Source organism: Peromyscus californicus, unplaced genomic scaffold (assembly GCF_007827085.1).
Source record: "Peromyscus californicus insignis strain IS unplaced genomic scaffold, ASM782708v3 Scaffold_3__1_contigs__length_106647218, whole genome shotgun sequence".
Classification (NCBI taxonomy): Eukaryota; Metazoa; Chordata; class Mammalia; order Rodentia; family Cricetidae; genus Peromyscus; species Peromyscus californicus.
Genome location: NW_026294551.1, coordinates 105,608,801 through 105,625,784, shown reverse-complemented (window position 1 = coordinate 105,625,784; position 16,984 = coordinate 105,608,801). Strand labels below are relative to the sequence as shown.

At 43.8% G+C, this 16,984-nt stretch overlaps 1 protein-coding gene across 1 annotated transcript in view; it reads right to left on the bottom strand.

Annotated features, from left to right (window-relative positions):
* The window catches only part of Bfar (bifunctional apoptosis regulator), a 37,084-nt gene that overhangs the window by 8,346 nt on the left and 11,754 nt on the right, over positions 1-16,984 (bottom strand). The window contains exons 2-6 of the mRNA XM_052759579.1: positions 11,776-11,859; positions 10,749-11,085; positions 6,278-6,482; positions 5,219-5,388; positions 2,418-2,562 (exon numbers count right to left, since the gene is read on the bottom strand). Coding sequence (XP_052615539.1) covers positions 2,418-2,562; positions 5,219-5,388; positions 6,278-6,482; positions 10,749-11,011 — 783 coding nt within the window. The 5' untranslated portion in view covers positions 11,012-11,085; positions 11,776-11,859. The remainder of the gene's footprint in view (positions 1-2,417; positions 2,563-5,218; positions 5,389-6,277; positions 6,483-10,748; positions 11,086-11,775; positions 11,860-16,984) is intronic.

The window sequence follows — 16,984 nt, the reverse complement described above, 5'->3', positions numbered from 1 at the left end:
GCATAATAAAAAATTAACAATATTATAAGACACACCATGAGTTTGGTAGGGTGTTGAACCTTATCATCCCAGCACTTGTAGAGTGGAGGTAGGAGGACTGTTCAAACTGTACAAATTTCCAAGTAAGGAACTCCATACCCATTCTTCAAAAATTAGGATAAATTAAAAAAAAACTTAGGATAAAAAAATTATTATTATTATTATTTTTGGTTTTTCGAGACAGGGTTTCTCTGGGTAGCTTTGTGCCTTTCCTGGAACTCACTCTGTAGCCCAGGCTGGCCTTGAACTCACAGAGATCTGCCTGGCTCTGCCTCCCGAGTGCTGGGATTAAAGGCGTGTGCCACCACCACCTGGCTTAATTTAGGATAAATTTTAAGAAAGGTTAATTTTAGGAGTCAAGCAAAATGCTGGGCATAGTGGCACACGCCTTAAATCTCAGCACCTGGGAGGCAGAGGCAGGCGGATCTCTGTGAGTTTGAAGCCAGCCTGGTCTACAAAGTGAGATCCAGGACAGCCAGGGCTACAACGGTGAGACCCTATCTCAAACAAACAAACAAACAAGAGTCAAACCCGGGGATAAAGGCATGTAATCCTAGCAACTGGGAGCCTGAAGCAGGAGGATGGTAAGTTCCAGGCATGTCTAGACATGTTTAGACAACAGTGAGATTTTGCCTCAAAAAAAGATTTCTATCTGTTTGCCTATCTCTTGATAGAGCAACCAACCAACCAATCATCCATCCATGTGCTGGGTATTGAACAAAGGCTCCTTGGGCAGGCATGCTAAGATCTACCACTAAACTACCCCTATGATCTCCTTATTAACACATAGTCACCTTCCCTTTTTCAGTGGATGTTTGTATTTCTGTGTCTGTTATTTAACTTTGCTAATGACGGGCACAAATTACTGTGTGTGTGTGTGTGTGTGTGTGTGTGTGTGTGTGTGTGTGTGTCTGTGGTTTATGTGCTCACATTTGTGAAGGTGTTCTCCCATGTGCAGAGGTCAAAGGTCAACAGTGGTGACCTCTTCTATTACTTTCTTATTTTTGTGACAGTTTCTCACTGAACCCAAACCCTACCAATTTGGCTAGGCTGGCTGGCCAACACGATTTGGGGATCCACCTGGTTCTGATCCATTAGAACTAGGGTTATACACATAGGCCACCATGCCTTGCTTCTCCATGGATGCTGGGAATCTGAACTCAGCTCATGCTTGCACAAAAAGCACGTTACCCAGTGAGCTCCCCAGACCCTTAGATTGTTTTTTTTTTTTTTTTTTTGTGGCTGGTTTTGGGTTTTTGATACAGGTTTTCTCTGGCTATCCTGGAGCTCCCTCTGCAGACCAGGATGGTCTCAATTCATAGATCCACCTGTGTCTGTCTCCCAAGTGCTGGGTTTAAAGGCGTGTACCACCACCCGGCTCCCTTAGGTTGTTTTTAATGTGCTGCTACGACCAATTACATTAAATATATTTTTTCCCCATCCAGACTTGGTGGTGCATGTCTGTAATCCCAGCACTGAGGAGTCTGAGGCAGGACAACTGAGAGTTCCAGGTCAATTTGGACTACAAAGACGGACTGTGTCTAAGAAACAAAACAACACCCCACCCCCAAAGCCAGTGCAGTTTACATTGAGATGTTATTAACAAACTGTCTACTAAAAAGGCTCAATTCAGGAGCTACAAACAGGAGTGGACTCTTTCACGTTATATCAAGAATGGATAAAAGCCACTTGATTGTCCCATTTTTACCTCTTGAACTACAAGCATTTCCCACTATATGTGTAAGCATTATATGGTTTTATCTTTCTTCACAATGTCTTTTTCAATATGCATGTTTGAATATTCCAGATACTTGTTCTTTAGTGCAGTATACATTACATTCTGTCTATGAAGAATCAAATGATACAGTCATTTGAAATCAAGTTATCAAATATAGTAAGATGAAGCTGTGTATTATTTGTGACTTAATTCCACTCCTCTACATATACTATAATCATCACGTGTGTATATGAGCTGAAGAATGATGAGAATGTCCAAAGCAGCACTGTTAGTGATAGTGAAAACAGAAAAGTTGCTATTGTCCGCCAACAGGAAAATCCATAAATTGTCACATACATGTCCAGTGAAAGATTAAAGAGAAACAGAATGAACTGGAGCCCCAGGGAGAAGCAGCTATTTGCAGAAGACTATGCATGCTTCTTGCATCTTGCCTGTGAAACACTGAATCCTGTGGACAGAGGCCTGAGAAGAGCCCCCACGGCAGGAACATAGTGCCTCTGGAGAGGGGCGGGACTTGTGGCTTCAAGGTCCACAATGCTTTCTTTCTTAAGTTATATAATGAGCAGGAAGATAATTGCTAGTGGTTTTCTACCCTTTTTTTTTTCCTTTTCAATTAAAAAACAAACAAATGAGAATTTACCTTGTACTCCCAGAGGTTCTGGGGTGGCTTCACACCCAGAGTTCTCACCCGCTCTAGCTCCATGAGGATGACTCTTCGGTGGCTACTGTTTTCTATGGTGTATGGTGCCCTGGAAAATTCTTCCTCTGTCAAAGTTAAAAGCAACCTGGAGTGGGGAGGGGTAAAGATGATTTCTGAGATTATATACAAGATGCCTACCTTAAACACTGAGTTCTGGCTTACTGTACAAATATGCAAGCTTGCTTGGAAAGGCAGAATGTTAAATGCAGGTAGCAGTCCTGATGACTGCCAAGAGCAGTTTGCTTACTACCAGCCAATTACCAGTAGGAAATAGTTTCACACACTATTGTCATTATCTATTTAACTCTGCAGAGAGTAGCATCATGCCCATTTTGTGGATCAGAAACTGGCTTCAGAAATAAAGTGACTTGCCTTAGGCACATCAGGGTGTTTGTTCTTAAAACTCCAATCTGTCAACTACAGATTCCTGTTGTCATATATTACTTTATTTTTAAAAGGGTATGTGTAGGAGAAAACCAGAAGGAAATGCAAATTATTACATTAAGAGTGGTTGTTTTAGCTGGGTTCAATAATGCGTATCTGTAATACTAGTGACTTGGAAGGCTGACACAAAAGAATAGTTAAGTCTGATGCCAACCTGGGCAACATACCGAGATCTCAATCTCAAAAATAAACAAAACAGTGTATTGGGATACTGATTCAACTTAATGAAAGTTCTAAATCCCTTACTTATTTTCCTCATCAATAAACAATTATCTAGGGACTAGCGAGATAGCTGAGCAGTTAAGAGCCCTGGCTGCTCTTCCAGAGGACCTAGGTTCTGATATGGTGGCTAATGACTATATGTAAGGGGATCTGAAGACCATCTTCTGGCCTCTGAAGGTGCCGGGCATAACCATGGTGCATAGACAAAAATGGAGGTAAAAAAAACCATATACACATAAAAATAAATAAATTTAAAAGTCACTATCTAAAAAAGTAAATAAAATGAGAAAACAAAACAAAATGTAAAAAGAAAACAAACAAAACCCCAATAATCGTTTTCTGCAAAGACTCAGTGTTAAACCGTCCTTGTATGATGGGATAAAGTTCAGTAGTAGAGAACTTAAAATCCAGTTCCTTCCTGTATAAACATAAACCAGCTACGGCTGGGGAGGGCTTCAACAGCAGAGAGAGGAGCTGGCATGTTCAAAGCCCTGGGTGATCCCCAGCAGGACACCCCACCAAGGAAACACATTCAGAATTGGAAAGATTGGAAAGTGTTTTTTTTTTTTTGAGATAGGGTATGATGTATAGATCAGGTTGACCTTGATCTCTGACCCTCCTACCTCCATCTTCCAAGTACTGAGATGACAACTATGTATCACCATGTTCAGTTATGTCTATTATGATATTGACAGCAATACTCTGTGAAGAGTAGCAACATAAACATATTGCACTTTTGAGGTCACAATGTCTTACATTATATTTTTAAAGTAATATTATTTTCATAATGAGAGATAACACCGAAGTTAAAATGTCACTGATAGAAAATGGTTCAGCCCCTGTGGAAAACAGTTCAACAACGTCTCTGAAAAGTAAACAGATTGACCCTGTGATGCAGCCATTCTTCTCCAAGAGAGTTCCCAGAATACACAAAACTTTGTGCATGATCTTAGCAGCACTCTTTAGAACAGCCACAGATGGAATCAACTCAAATGCTCATCAAGTGAAGAACTCACAATCTGGTCTATCCATACAAGGGAGTTTTTCAGACACAGAATAAAGCACAGATGCATGCTTTTTCTCATATGTGAACCCTGAAATTATGCCGAATGAAAAAGCTGAACACAAAAGGGTTACATATTGTATGATTACATTAATATGCAAAAACCATAGTCAAATACATTTCTGGATAAAGATAAATGGTATCTGCTGAGGGAGAAGGGAATGAGGATGGACCAGGAAAGGGAAGAGTTTTGGGAGTCAAGAAATTGTTCTGAAGGTAGACTGATTGTACATATCTGTGAAGACATTACAAACCCATGTTTACTGTGGAATATTAAGACTTGTTACATCTGTTTATGCTGTGGAACATTTGTTTAATGATGCAAAGGTGTGCTGCATTCTTTCATGTTGCATTTGTTTAACTCTGTGAAGCTGTGTTACTTTGCCTGTCTAAAATACCTGATTGGTCTAATAAAGAGCTGAACAGCCAATAGGAAAGCAGGAGAAAGGACAGGTGGGGCTGGCAGGCAGAGAGAATAAATAGGAAGAGAGATCTAGGAGCAAAAGAAGGAGAAGGAGGAGGACCCAGGGGCCAGCCACCCAGCTATACAGCAAGCCACAGAGTAAGTAGTAAAGAAAGGTATAGAGAAAGATAAAAGCCTAGAGACAAAAGGCAGATGGGATAATTTAAGAAAAGCAGGCTAGAAACAAGCCAAGCTTAGGCCTGGCATTCATTAAGAAAGAATAAGACTCCATGTGAATTGGGAGCTGGGTGGCAGGACCCCAAAAGAGCCAAAGAGTTAAAAAAAAAAATTCTAACAACACATGTTTCTACACTTCTACAAGGATTTGTGGCAGATAGAATGTATCTCAATAAAGTCATCTACAAACATGGCTGTATGCCAGAGGGTTTGGTTTTGTTTTTGATGGGGTTTCTTTATGTAGCCCTGGCTAGACTAGAACTTACTAGGTAGACCAGGCTGGCCTCAAACTGACAGAGATCCCAACTACCTCTGGGATTAAAGGTATGCAACACCATGCCTGGCCTGGTGTGGAAGATTTTTTGTCCTCACCTTCCATTTACTCTTTCAGATAAGAACCTTTCTCTGTACAGAGAAGCCCAAGGGCCCAGCTGTTCTAACCAGAGGACAACTTCTTCTGCTGTCCATTTGGCCACAGCCTTGTGCACCAGGAGGCCATGCTCAGAATCTCTGCTGCGCCAGTGATACACAAGCAGGATGACCTGAAAGGAGACCAGCTGTCAGAAGTGGAAAGGTCAGTTTCTGAGGATGTGAGTGTGGGGCGGGGCATGGAAGGGGTTGAATCTGAGAATACAGGAAAGCAGGGAACCTCTGCCCTAGTGAAGTGAGGACACAATGTCTTCAGACTCATTTCTGCTCATGGCTGGCAGAGAGATCTGGAAAGGGTAGCCAGCAGACAGCTGAGGAACAGCTGCATCCCTGACCCCTCCAAATCACATGCCTTTTCTATGGGGAAAACTTTAAGAGTTCAAGAAGTCGTTGCATTGGCCATGCCGTGAGTGCTCTTAAGAGTCTAGCATCGGACTGGAGAGATGGCTCAGAGGTTAAGAGCACTGCTTGCTCTTCCAAAGATCCTGAGTTCAATTCCCTAAGAGTCTAGCATCGGACTGGAGAGATGGCTCAGAGGTTAAGAGCACTGCTTGCTCTTCCAAAGATCCTGAGTTCAATTCCCAGCAACCACATGGTGGCTCACAACCATCTGTAATGAGATCTGGTGCCCTCTTCTGGCCTGCAGGGATATGTGCAGACAGAACACTGTATACATAATCAATAAATAAATCTTTAAAAAAAAAAAAAAGAGTCTAGCATCAGTGCAGATATGGTTTCTCAGTCTTGTTCTGCCCCTTTCCTCAGTTCTAAAATGGGGTTCATCATGATGCCACTCACTGCACAGGTCAGGAGGATTGAACAGGACAGAGCTAACACTTACCAAGGCACCGACTACTGTTATGGTCTCTGTTACCAACATACAATACAATTTTAATGAGTTACACATGGTCACACCATCAACTGTTTCAAGTGATGTTAGAAGAACTGACTTCTGGGCTATCTGTGGGTGGCAAAGGGTGCAGATTAAACAGCCAAACTTACTGCTACACCAGTTAAAGCTGTGAGTACGCCGGAGAAGAATCCCCCTCCTCTCTGCTGGTTCACTCGCCCTGTGCTGGGAGTTAAGGGGCTTTGATCATTCCCATATTTTTGAAAGGCTGCAAGACTTTGGACTATGTCATTATTCTGTTGAATGTCTTCAATTCGCATTCTAATGGCATCAGGAAATAACTTTTCAATGGCATCCCTGTGGAGAAGAGAGAAATCACAGGACAGATGTTTGACAAAACATAGCATTCAGAGACCACACTCACTAATACAAACATTTCATAATCCCCATAGGTGTCTCGGAGAGCAGCAAAGAGTTCTGCTTCATGATAAAAGCAAAAACATAAGAACAATCTATGTGTCCACCATTAAGAAAACAGCGAAATGAAGTATTTGCATCAGATTTGTTTTTTCTGGAAGTACTGGGGTTTGAACCCAAGGCCTCATACATGGTAGCAACAGGCTCTAACACTGAGCTACAGCCCCACCCCTGAAGTTTGCCACACTCATATTGCCAGGTGTGGTGTACATACCTTTAATCCCAGCACTCCAGGGGCAGAACTCTGAGTTCCACACTAGCCTAGTCTACATAGAAAGTTACAGGATAGCCTGGTGATACAGTGAGACTGACTGAAAAGAATCACGTACAATGATTATGTGCACACATGTGTTCGATGTGTCTTTGAGTGTGGCCATGCATGTAGCGGTTAGATAACAGCTTTCAGGAGCTCCATCACTGAACTCTGGTCATCATGCTTGAGAGGCAAGTACTACTACCTGCTGAGCCTAAAATACAATACTGCTTTTTTTTTATTCCGAAACAGGGTTTCTCTGTGTAGCTTTGGAGCCTGTCCTGGAACTAGCTCTATGGACCAGGCTGACCTTGAACTCACAGAGATCGGCCTGGCTCTGCCTACCGAGTACTGGGATTAAAGGCGTGTGCCACCACTGCCTGGCCAACAATACTGAAATCTTATAGTGGAATACTATATATTTTTATAAATGTACCTATCTACTGGGCCACTCTGTGTCAAGTTCGATAATCTAGGATTATGCTGGATGACAACAGTATATTGCAGTGCCATGCTGACAATATAACACTAATGTGGAAAATACTAGCATTTTTCTGTCAGCACATATATTAAAAAGTATTTGTCTTTATTTTTTTATTTTTTGAAATAAGGTCTTATGTAGCCCAGGCTGGCCTTAAATTCCCCATATAGCGGAGGATGACTAAACTCCTGAATCCCCTTCCTGTACCAGCATGCTCTACTTCAAAAGGCATTGTTTTGTTTTACAAATTTACTTATTTCGTGTGCAGGTGTGTGCCTGAGTAGATCTATGGGCACCATCCCTAGAGCTGGGAACTGAACCCAGGTCCTCTGCAGAAGCAGTCAGTAATCTCAGCTCCTGAGTTCTTTCTCTAGCCTCTTCAAAAGTGTTAAAAATCTGGCATGGGTGGTGGTAGCACATGCCTTTACTCCCCACACTCAGGAGTCATACATAGGTGGATCTCTGTGAGTTTGAGGCCAGCCTAGTGTACAAAGTGAGTTCCAGGACAGCTAGGACTGTTAGACAGAGAAACCCTGTTTTGAAAAAAAAAGTTTTATAAATCTGAATGAAATTACAATTAAGTCATAACTGAAATTACTCTGCAGAAAAAGGAAAGGACTCTGAGGTGAGGGAGGGGTGGTCTTTAGCTTGATTACTAATTTTGAATCTTAGGAAAATAATATAAACAATAATCTAGACACAGCTGTTAACACTTGCAGCCCCAGCATTCAGGAGGCCAAGTAGGGCCGGTTACCATGGTTTTGAGGCCAGTCTGGGCTACAGAGTGAGTTCCAGGACAGGATCCAAAGCTATACAGAGAAACCCCATCTTGAAAAAAAAACAAAAACAAAAACAAAAAGTTTACAGAAATGGAAAATGAAGTCAGTTGGAAACAGTATTCTATATAGTTATTTTTTGACAGAGGAAAATCTAGTTTCTTTTTAATTAAAAATTTTTTGAGAATTTCATATATGAATGCTGAATTTATACCATTTTGTACCTTTCCCTCTTCTCCAATTCCTCCCCTTAAAATTAATGACTTCTGCCAGGGAGGTGGTGGTGCATGCCTTTAATCCCAGCACTCATGAGTCAGAGGCAGGCAGATCTCTGTGAGTTCAAGGCTAGCCTGGTCTACAAAATGAGTTCCAGAACAGCCAAGGCTGTTACACAGAGGAACCCTGTCTTAAAACAAACAAACAAAAAGATAATAAATTAATGACTTCTTTATTAATGTTTTATATATAAAACCCACTGAGTCCATTTAGTGTTGCTCAAGTATACATGTGTTGAAGGCTGACCATTGGGAATAGGATGGCTTATCAGTGAGCTTGCCCCTGGAGAACACTGATTCCTCCCTCTCAGTAGCTCTTGATCTAGGGGTAAGACTTGAGAAATTTCCCCAACCACACTGGCATGTCAACTGCCAAGTGGTGGTGTGTTTATTCAGGTCTGGCTTAGGCAGAAAGTTTTCAGATTTCATGGCTGTAGCTCCTTTGTCATGTCTCAAAGACACGAACTCACACCAAGTATCCTGGCCCTCCAATCTTTCCATGATTTTCCCTGAGCCTTAGGTGTAGGGTTGGGTTATAATCAACTGGACCTGAGTGCCACAGTCACTGATTCTCTGCTAAGTCCAGCAGCTTTGGACTTCAGTAGCAGCATCTGTCTGCTATAAGAAGCTTCTCTGATGAGGAAAGTGCTGACTTACCAGGCTGGTCTGCTGTATGAGCTCTGAGAGCCAAACTAGATATCAGGGAATTTAGGGGTCTTTCTAAAAATATTTTTATTACATTTATTTCTTTTGTGTATGTTTATGAATGTGTTGACTTTAGGGAAACCTTCTCATTTTTCTCTCCATGGCACATGCTGGAGGTTGGAGGACAATTTCCACCATGTGGATCCAAGAGATTAAATTTGAGTTGTCAGGACTGGCAGTTAAGTGTCTTTTACCCATGGAGTCATCTTGCTGGCCCCCAGAGGGCTCTTTTCATTTTCAATTACATAAAATCAGGGAGTCCTCTTTCCAGGTAAGATTAATCTTTAGGCAAAGCAAAGCCAACAGTTATGACCAATGCGAGGTTAATGGTCTCTACCGATCCAAGAAAGGCCGGGCTCGTTGCTAAAGCAACAGTAGAAACAGAGGTGCTGGGCATGGGGCCCATGGAGCACCATGCCTTTAATCCTAGCAGAAGCAGGCAGGCCTCTGTGAGTCCCAAACTATAGTGAAACCTGTCTCAAAGAACAATCGAATGAACAACCAAACAAAAAACTCTACACACACACACACCACACACACATAAAACAACAGCCTGCCCCCTCACCGCCCCAACCAACAAATAAGAACTAGGAGGAGCTGAAGAGAAGGTTCTGTGTTAAGTGTTGTTGTTCTTACAGAGATCTGGGTTTGATTCCTAGAACCTACATGGTAGTTCATGATCATAATTCCAATTCCAGGGGACTCGACACCTTCCTTTGCCTTTCTCGGGCAGCAGGCACACATAAGATGCACACACAAACATTCAGGTAAAACATCATACATATAAATAAGCCTAAAAACAAAAAGAAGAGGCTGGAGAGATGGCTCTTCCAGAGGTTCCTGAGTTCAATTCCCAGCACCCACATGGTGGCTCACAACCATCTATAGTGGGACCTGATGCCCTCTTCTGGCATAAAGTCAATACAGCAGTCATATACATAAAATAAATAGATAAATCTTAAAAAAAGAAAAAAGAGAAACCAAAACCAAACCAAACAATAACTGGGACTCAGGGAAGAACTGGCCATCTGAAAGGCCTTGTTGCTGGCTGTGAGAGAAACCCCACCAAGCGATGACAACCATAGGTTTTATTTACAGATTATGAAAATCAGCATCAGTTACTTCTAATTGTATAGTTATATTATAAATCAGTAATATGTGTTCCAGAACAGGGGACTACAAGCAATGGTCATAACCAGAAATTGACTGGTTCCTTCCTGTAGAACAAAACAATCAGCTAGGCATGTCGCCCTGTGCCTGTAATCCCAGCACTCAGTAGGCTGAGGCAAGAGGACCAGTGTGAGTCTGAAGCCACCTTGAGCTGAGAGAGACTCACAAAAAAGTGAAAAACATGAGGGGTTCAGGGGGGTAACAGGAAAGGGTAATGGGAGTGGAACTCAGGAGGCAGAGAGATCTCTCAGTTTAGGCCAGCCTGATCTAACAGCAGCTTCCATGCCAGCCAGCATGACATAGTGGGACCTTGCCCAAAAAATAAATAAAACAGAAGGACAGATGATGGCCACTTCTGAGAAAAGGGGTCTGGTTTTTTGGTTCCAAGCTCCTAGAATGATCTGCCCTAAGCCTGCTCCTTTTCAAACTGCAGTTCCCACAGAGAAACCATACAGCACATCCATGCTGCCAATCATCCAATGTTACCTGAGGAGAATGTTGACTTTGGGGAAACCTTCCCATTTTTCTCTGCATTCTGGACACTCTGTCTTCTTTGAAGACATCCACCATAAAGCTAGGCAGTGCCGGCAGAAGCTATGGCCACAGTTCAAGGTGGTGGGGTTAACCAGGGTGTCATAACAGCAATGACAGGAAAATTCACTAGCAGAAATCTGAGGGCCGGTGCTTTTGACGGGACTATCTTCCTCCAGCCCTGTCGTGTTCAGGTCATTTTTCTGAGGCTCCTCCATCTCTCAGTAAATTCTGGGATCCACACACATAGAAACTTTCAGAATCAGGACACTGCTATAATGCATCATAAAGTCTAAAGGAGAAAGCAATAAAACAGGATGAACAGTAGCCGAGTAAGGTGCTGCCATTCTATTAAAGCCCCCCCCCTCCCCGTCTCTATGGGGGGTGGATGAGGAGCGAGTCAAACAGTCCAGGCTGGCTTCCAAACTCCTCCTGCTTCAAGCTAAGATGCTGAGAGAGAGGCATGCACCCCACACCTGGTTCTGTGATACTAGGACTGAACCCAGGGCTTCATACATGCTAGACAGGAACGCTACCAACTGAGCTTCATCTCCAGGCCCTAGAGTTCTAAGCTTTATTCAATGAATCTGCTTGTGTGGTGCTGGGGGTTAAAGCTCGGGGCCTAAGGCATTCTAGGGAAGTGTTTTTACCACTGGGCTATATCCCCAGCCCTAGAGTTCTGATTTTTAATGTGACAAATTTAATTAATACGATTTTATATTCTATAAGCCATCAGCAACCAGGCGGTAGTGGCGCACGCCTTTAATCCCAGCACTCCGGAGGCAGAGGCAGGTGGATCTCTGTGAGTTCGAGGACAGCCTGGTCTACAGAGCGAGATCCAGGATAGACTCCAAAGCTACAGAGAAACCCTGTCTCGAAAAACCAAAAAAAAAAACAAAACAAAACAAAACAAAAAAAACCACCAGCAACAGATATCCATCATATACACCACATTTTGAAGACTGAACATGGTGGTTCATACCTATAATCTTAGCACTTGAGAAGTGGAGGCAGAAGGATCAACAGTTCAGGACCCTCCTCAGCGAAATATAGAATTCAAGATACCCTGTTTCAAAAAAGAGAACAATTCCATTTGTCTATGGACATTTGCCTTTCCCTGGTTAACTATTACTTCATAAGGGCTTTCCTGGAGTACCCCAAGAAAGTTAGCATGTTCTTGCTCTCCTGTACCCTGGGCCAGGCCAGCTTCCCCATCACCCTTTTCCCAAAACAACCTCAACATGCAGGCTGTGCTTTCCGGACTGGGTCAGCCTGGTACCACAGAAACATATTGAAGATTCTTTTTTTTTTTTTTTTTGAGATAGGGTCCTGCTAGGTACACTGGCTGTTCTGGAACTCAGAGTAACTCTGTGTAACTCAGAGACCATCCTGATTCCCAAGTGCTAAGATTAAAGGTGCGTGCTACCACTCCGAGCTCAAAGACTCATTCTATCTGGGTCATGGGATTTTTTTTTTTCTTAAGGCAGAGGTCTCTGGTAGCCCAAACTGGCCTCAAACTTGCTATGTAGCTAAGAATGACCTTGAATTCCTGATCTTCCCACCTTATGCTGGGTTTATTCTGAGAAACCCCAGGGGCTTCCAAAACCAGTGCTTGGTGCATGCTAATCAGTGAACACATGATGCCACCTCTACCTTCAGGGTCCTTTCAACAACAGACAACAGTACAGTGGCAAAGCCTTGGAGTTAAGACTCAAAAATGCCTCCATCCTTAGCATAGACTATGGGCACTCCTGAGGCTCCTCCAGCTCTGCCTCAACTATGAAAGGTAGAAAAAGCAGAAACCAAAAGACCAGGGGAAAGGAAAGGCTCCCAGGAGGTATGGTGGGAAGCCAGGTTGAAGAAATGTTCATTCAGAGCCCAGTGTAGAGCTCATGGCTGTGATCCCAGTGCTCAGGAGGCAGAGGTAGTACTGTGAGCTAAGTAAAGTCCCAGCTACAGAGTGAATCCCAGGTCAGCCTAGCCTAAGGAGTATGGCTGTCTCAAAACAAAAGCAACAGCACTCCACTCCCCAAAGGAGGAGGGAGGGAAAGGACACATACTCTCTGGTGTTTTGTTAAGTTTCTCAGTCTTGCTGTTGCTGCCCACACTGGTCACAAAGACAGGGGCTTATGCACTACATTTGGAGACACCATGTTAATAGACAGGTATGTGCCTGTTCAGGAGTTGAGGAGGGTCATGGGAGTTAATCTGAATTAGCCTGAGAGCATATGGAGACCATGACACAACAAATAAAAACTGACCATGGTAGCGCAAACCTGTAATTCCAGCACCAAGGAGGCTGATGCAGGAGAACTGACTCCAGTATGAGACCAGCTGTGAGGGCTAAAATTGAATTACTGTACTATGCTTAAGAGATCTACAAAACAAAAATGCCCCTAACCTGTAAGCTCCACTTGCCCAAGCACAGATAACTTCCTGGAATGCTGAGGGCTGTTGTTCATGTAAGATAACAAGCTCAGTATTTTCACTTCTGTAAACAAGGATTCTGCCACTCCAACTATACGACAGCATATGCGCAGTTCAGTAGATAAGCAAGGAGTCTTACATCTTATGTTATCAGTGCACTGCATGATTGTGCAAATGCACAGTGCGGTCACACAATCAGCACATGCGTGGTGTAGCTCCATAAGCCCACCTGCGCATATACAGGGGAATCCTTAAAAAGCAGGACACAGACTCCTCGACTCTCTTCTGCTCCCCGCCCCCCCACGTGTCTCTGCCCCAGGCCTGGCCATGCCCTCTTCTGTTGCCCCTAATAAAGCTCTGATACTGAGTTTTGTCATCCCTCTGACCTTTCCTCGCACACTAACAGCACCGCTTATTATTTAAAACCAACAGCTGCTCCAACTGAACAGAATGTGCTTGATCACATGTAGGCAGGAGACACATACACAGGCAGTATATCAGGATGTATGCTAGCCCCTGAATGGACAAAGGTAGGAAGTACATAACCTTTTGGGTTTTGCCTATATAAGCACCAGAAGCAGTCGTTCCCCAAATCCTGGGTGTGGACCTGGCCAGTATTTAATAAAGCTTGCTTCAAATTTGGCTAAAAAATTATGGTAGTGGTCTTATTCTCACCCAGTGTGATTAACACAGCCTGGGCCACATAGTGAGTACCAGGCCAGACACAGCAAAAGTTTTACTCCAAAAAAAACAATGAACATGCAAATAAAACAAAAAATGAGCCGGGCGGTGGTGGCACACGCCTTTAATCCCAGCACTCGGGAGGCAGAGCCAGGAGGATCTCTGTGAGTTCGAGGCCAGCCTGGGCTACCAAGTGAGTTCCAGGAAAGGCGCAAAGCTACACAGAGAAACCCTGTCTCGAAAGAAAAAAAAAAAAAAAATGAAGCCGGGCGGTGGTGGCGAACGCCTTTAATCCCAGCACTCGGGAGGCAGAGCCAGGCAGATCTCTGTGAGTTCGAGGCCAGCCTGGGCTACAGAGTGAGTTCCAGGAAAGGCGCAAAGCTACAGAGAGAAACCCTGTCTTAAAACAAAATAAAAAACAATGAACACAGGCCCCAGTGTGCAGCTCAGCCTCCTCAGTGTGACAGGCTCAGAGCTAATGTTTACTCCACTGTGACACTGGCAGAATCAAATGTTAATGCAAGTGCAGTGTCAAGTACAAAGCCTAGCAGGTAAGTACAACATAAGCATTTTTGTTTTGGTTTTGCACTCCTGAGGATCCTGGGCCTTGTCCATACTACGCAAGTGTTCTAGCACTGAGCTACATTCTCAGCCCAGCACACCACTACTCACTGAGCATCTCCTAAAGCCAGGTCCTTAGATAATGACCATCACATCAGATTCAGAGTCAGGAGAATAAAGGCCTTCTAAATGAGAGCTAGGCCTGCCTCAGGCACTGTTTTGTGTTTTTGCCAAAATCAGCAAGTGACAGGGCTGTGATCTGATATGGTGTCTCCTGTGACAGGTTAACGAGACTTGAAGATGGCGAGAGAACACAAAAAGGTTTCAGGTACAATGAGGTCAGTGAAGCTGAGTTCTAGATAACAAATCTCTCTGTGAATGAGGGATGGGTGGGACTGAGAGGATAATTATGGACAAGTTATAAAGATGTCTTGATACTGTTGCTCTGTTAAAACACCATAACCAGCTGGGCGGTGGTGGCGCACGCCTTTAATCCCAGCACTCGGGAGGCAGAGGCCGGCGGATCTCTGTGAGTTCGAGGCCAGCCTGGGCTACAGAGTGAGTTCCAGGAAAGGCGCAAAGCTACACAGAGAAACCCTGTCTCGAAAAACAAACAAACAAAAACAAAAACCACCATAACCAAGGTGCTTACAGAAGGGGGTTTTTTTGGCTTATGCTTCCAGAGGGATAAGAGTCCATCATTTGGGTACAGTGGTATGTAAGTTCGTAATCCCACCATCAGGGAACCAAAGACAGGGAGAACCTGGGGCTCACAGTGTAGCTGAACTGATTTCCAGGTAAGTCCCTGTGTCAAAAAAATTAGGTGGTCACCTTGAATTCCAGCACATGGGAGGCAGAGGCAGACAGATATCTGTGAGTTCTTGGCCAGCTAGGGCTATACAGCATAGAGCTATACAGTCTTGGGGGTGGGGTGGGTAGAGAGCATTAGGACAGGCCTCTCTACACTGACTTCATTATATGCACATGCACATGGCGGGGAGGGGGTGCTGCCCCGACATGCACATTCCAAAAAAGGTGTCTGTGGTGGGCTGAGTAAGAATGGCCCCATGTTGGGCAGTGGTAGCACACATCTTTAACCCCAGCACTCTGGGGCAGAGGCAGGTAAATCTCTGAGTTCGAGGCCAGCTTGGTCCAGGAGAGCCAGGGCTACCTAAGAAACTCTCAGAAAATAGATAGATAGATAGATAGATAGATGGATGGATGGATGGATGGATGGATGGATGGATGGATAGATAAAGGCAGGCCCCTATAGGCTCATATATTTGAATGCTTAGTCACCAGGGAGTGGACTATTTCAAAGGACTAGGAATTAGGAGGTGTGGCCTTGTTAGAGTAGGTGTGGCCTTGTTAGAGTAGGTGTGGCCTTGTTAGAGTAGGTGTGGCCTTGTTAGAGTAGGTGTGGCCTTGTTGGAGGAAGTGTGTCTCTCAATGTCAGTTTCAAGATTTCAAAAGTCCCTGACAGGAACAGGCTCTCTCTCTGCCCTCTCATCAGGATGTAGTTCTCAACTACTGCAACAGTACCTGCCTGCATGCTACCATGTTTTCCATCATGGTGATAATGGACTAAACCTCTGAAACTGTAAGCAAGCCCCAAATTTAATGTTTTCTTTCATAAAAGTTGCCATGGTCATGGTGTCTCTTCAGAGCAATAGAATACTGACTAAGATGGTGTTAGGAAAGACTAAGGCAGTCTTAGGAAAAAATAATTGAAATTTAGAAAAGTTGGCTTTATGGTAATGACAAGACTCCCACGATAATCTGTATGTAGCAGCACCTGGAGACAGAAATCGTAACTGGCAATGAGAAGGAGGCTAAGAGCACAGACTTCAGAGCCATTTGCAAAGAAATTAATGCAAACTGAAATTAATTTCTAAGAAAACAGCCTACTAGTTTGCTGGGCCAGCAAAATGGCTCAGTGGCTAAAGGTGATTGCTGCCAAGCCTGACACCTTGCGTTTGATCTGTGAGAGAGAACCAATTCCCCCGATTGTCCTCTGACCTCTACTCACAATCTGTGGCACAGGGCATTCCCTTTTCCTCATATAATAAACATAATAAAAATTAAATTAAAGGGGCTGGAGAGCTGGCTCAGTGGTTGGGAGCACTGACTTCTCTTCCAGAGAACCTGGGTTCAATTCCCAGCATCCACCTGACAGCTCACAGCTGTCTGTAACTCCAGTTCCGGGGGACCTGATACCCTCACACAGACATTCATGCACGCAAAACACCAATGCACATGCAATAAAATAATTTTAAAAATTAAATTAAAAACTGGCTGGATGGTGGTGGCGCACGCCTTTAATCCCAGCACTTGGGAGGCAGAGGCAGGCAGGTCTCTGAGTTTCAGGCCAGCCTGGTCTACAGGGTGAGTTCCAGGCCGGCCAAGGCTACACAGAGAAACCCTGTTTTGAAAAACCAAAAACAAGCAAACAAAACTGGCTTGCCCACTAGAACTCTTAAGATTTTTTTTTCTCATGAGATCAAAGAAATCACAAGATTAAA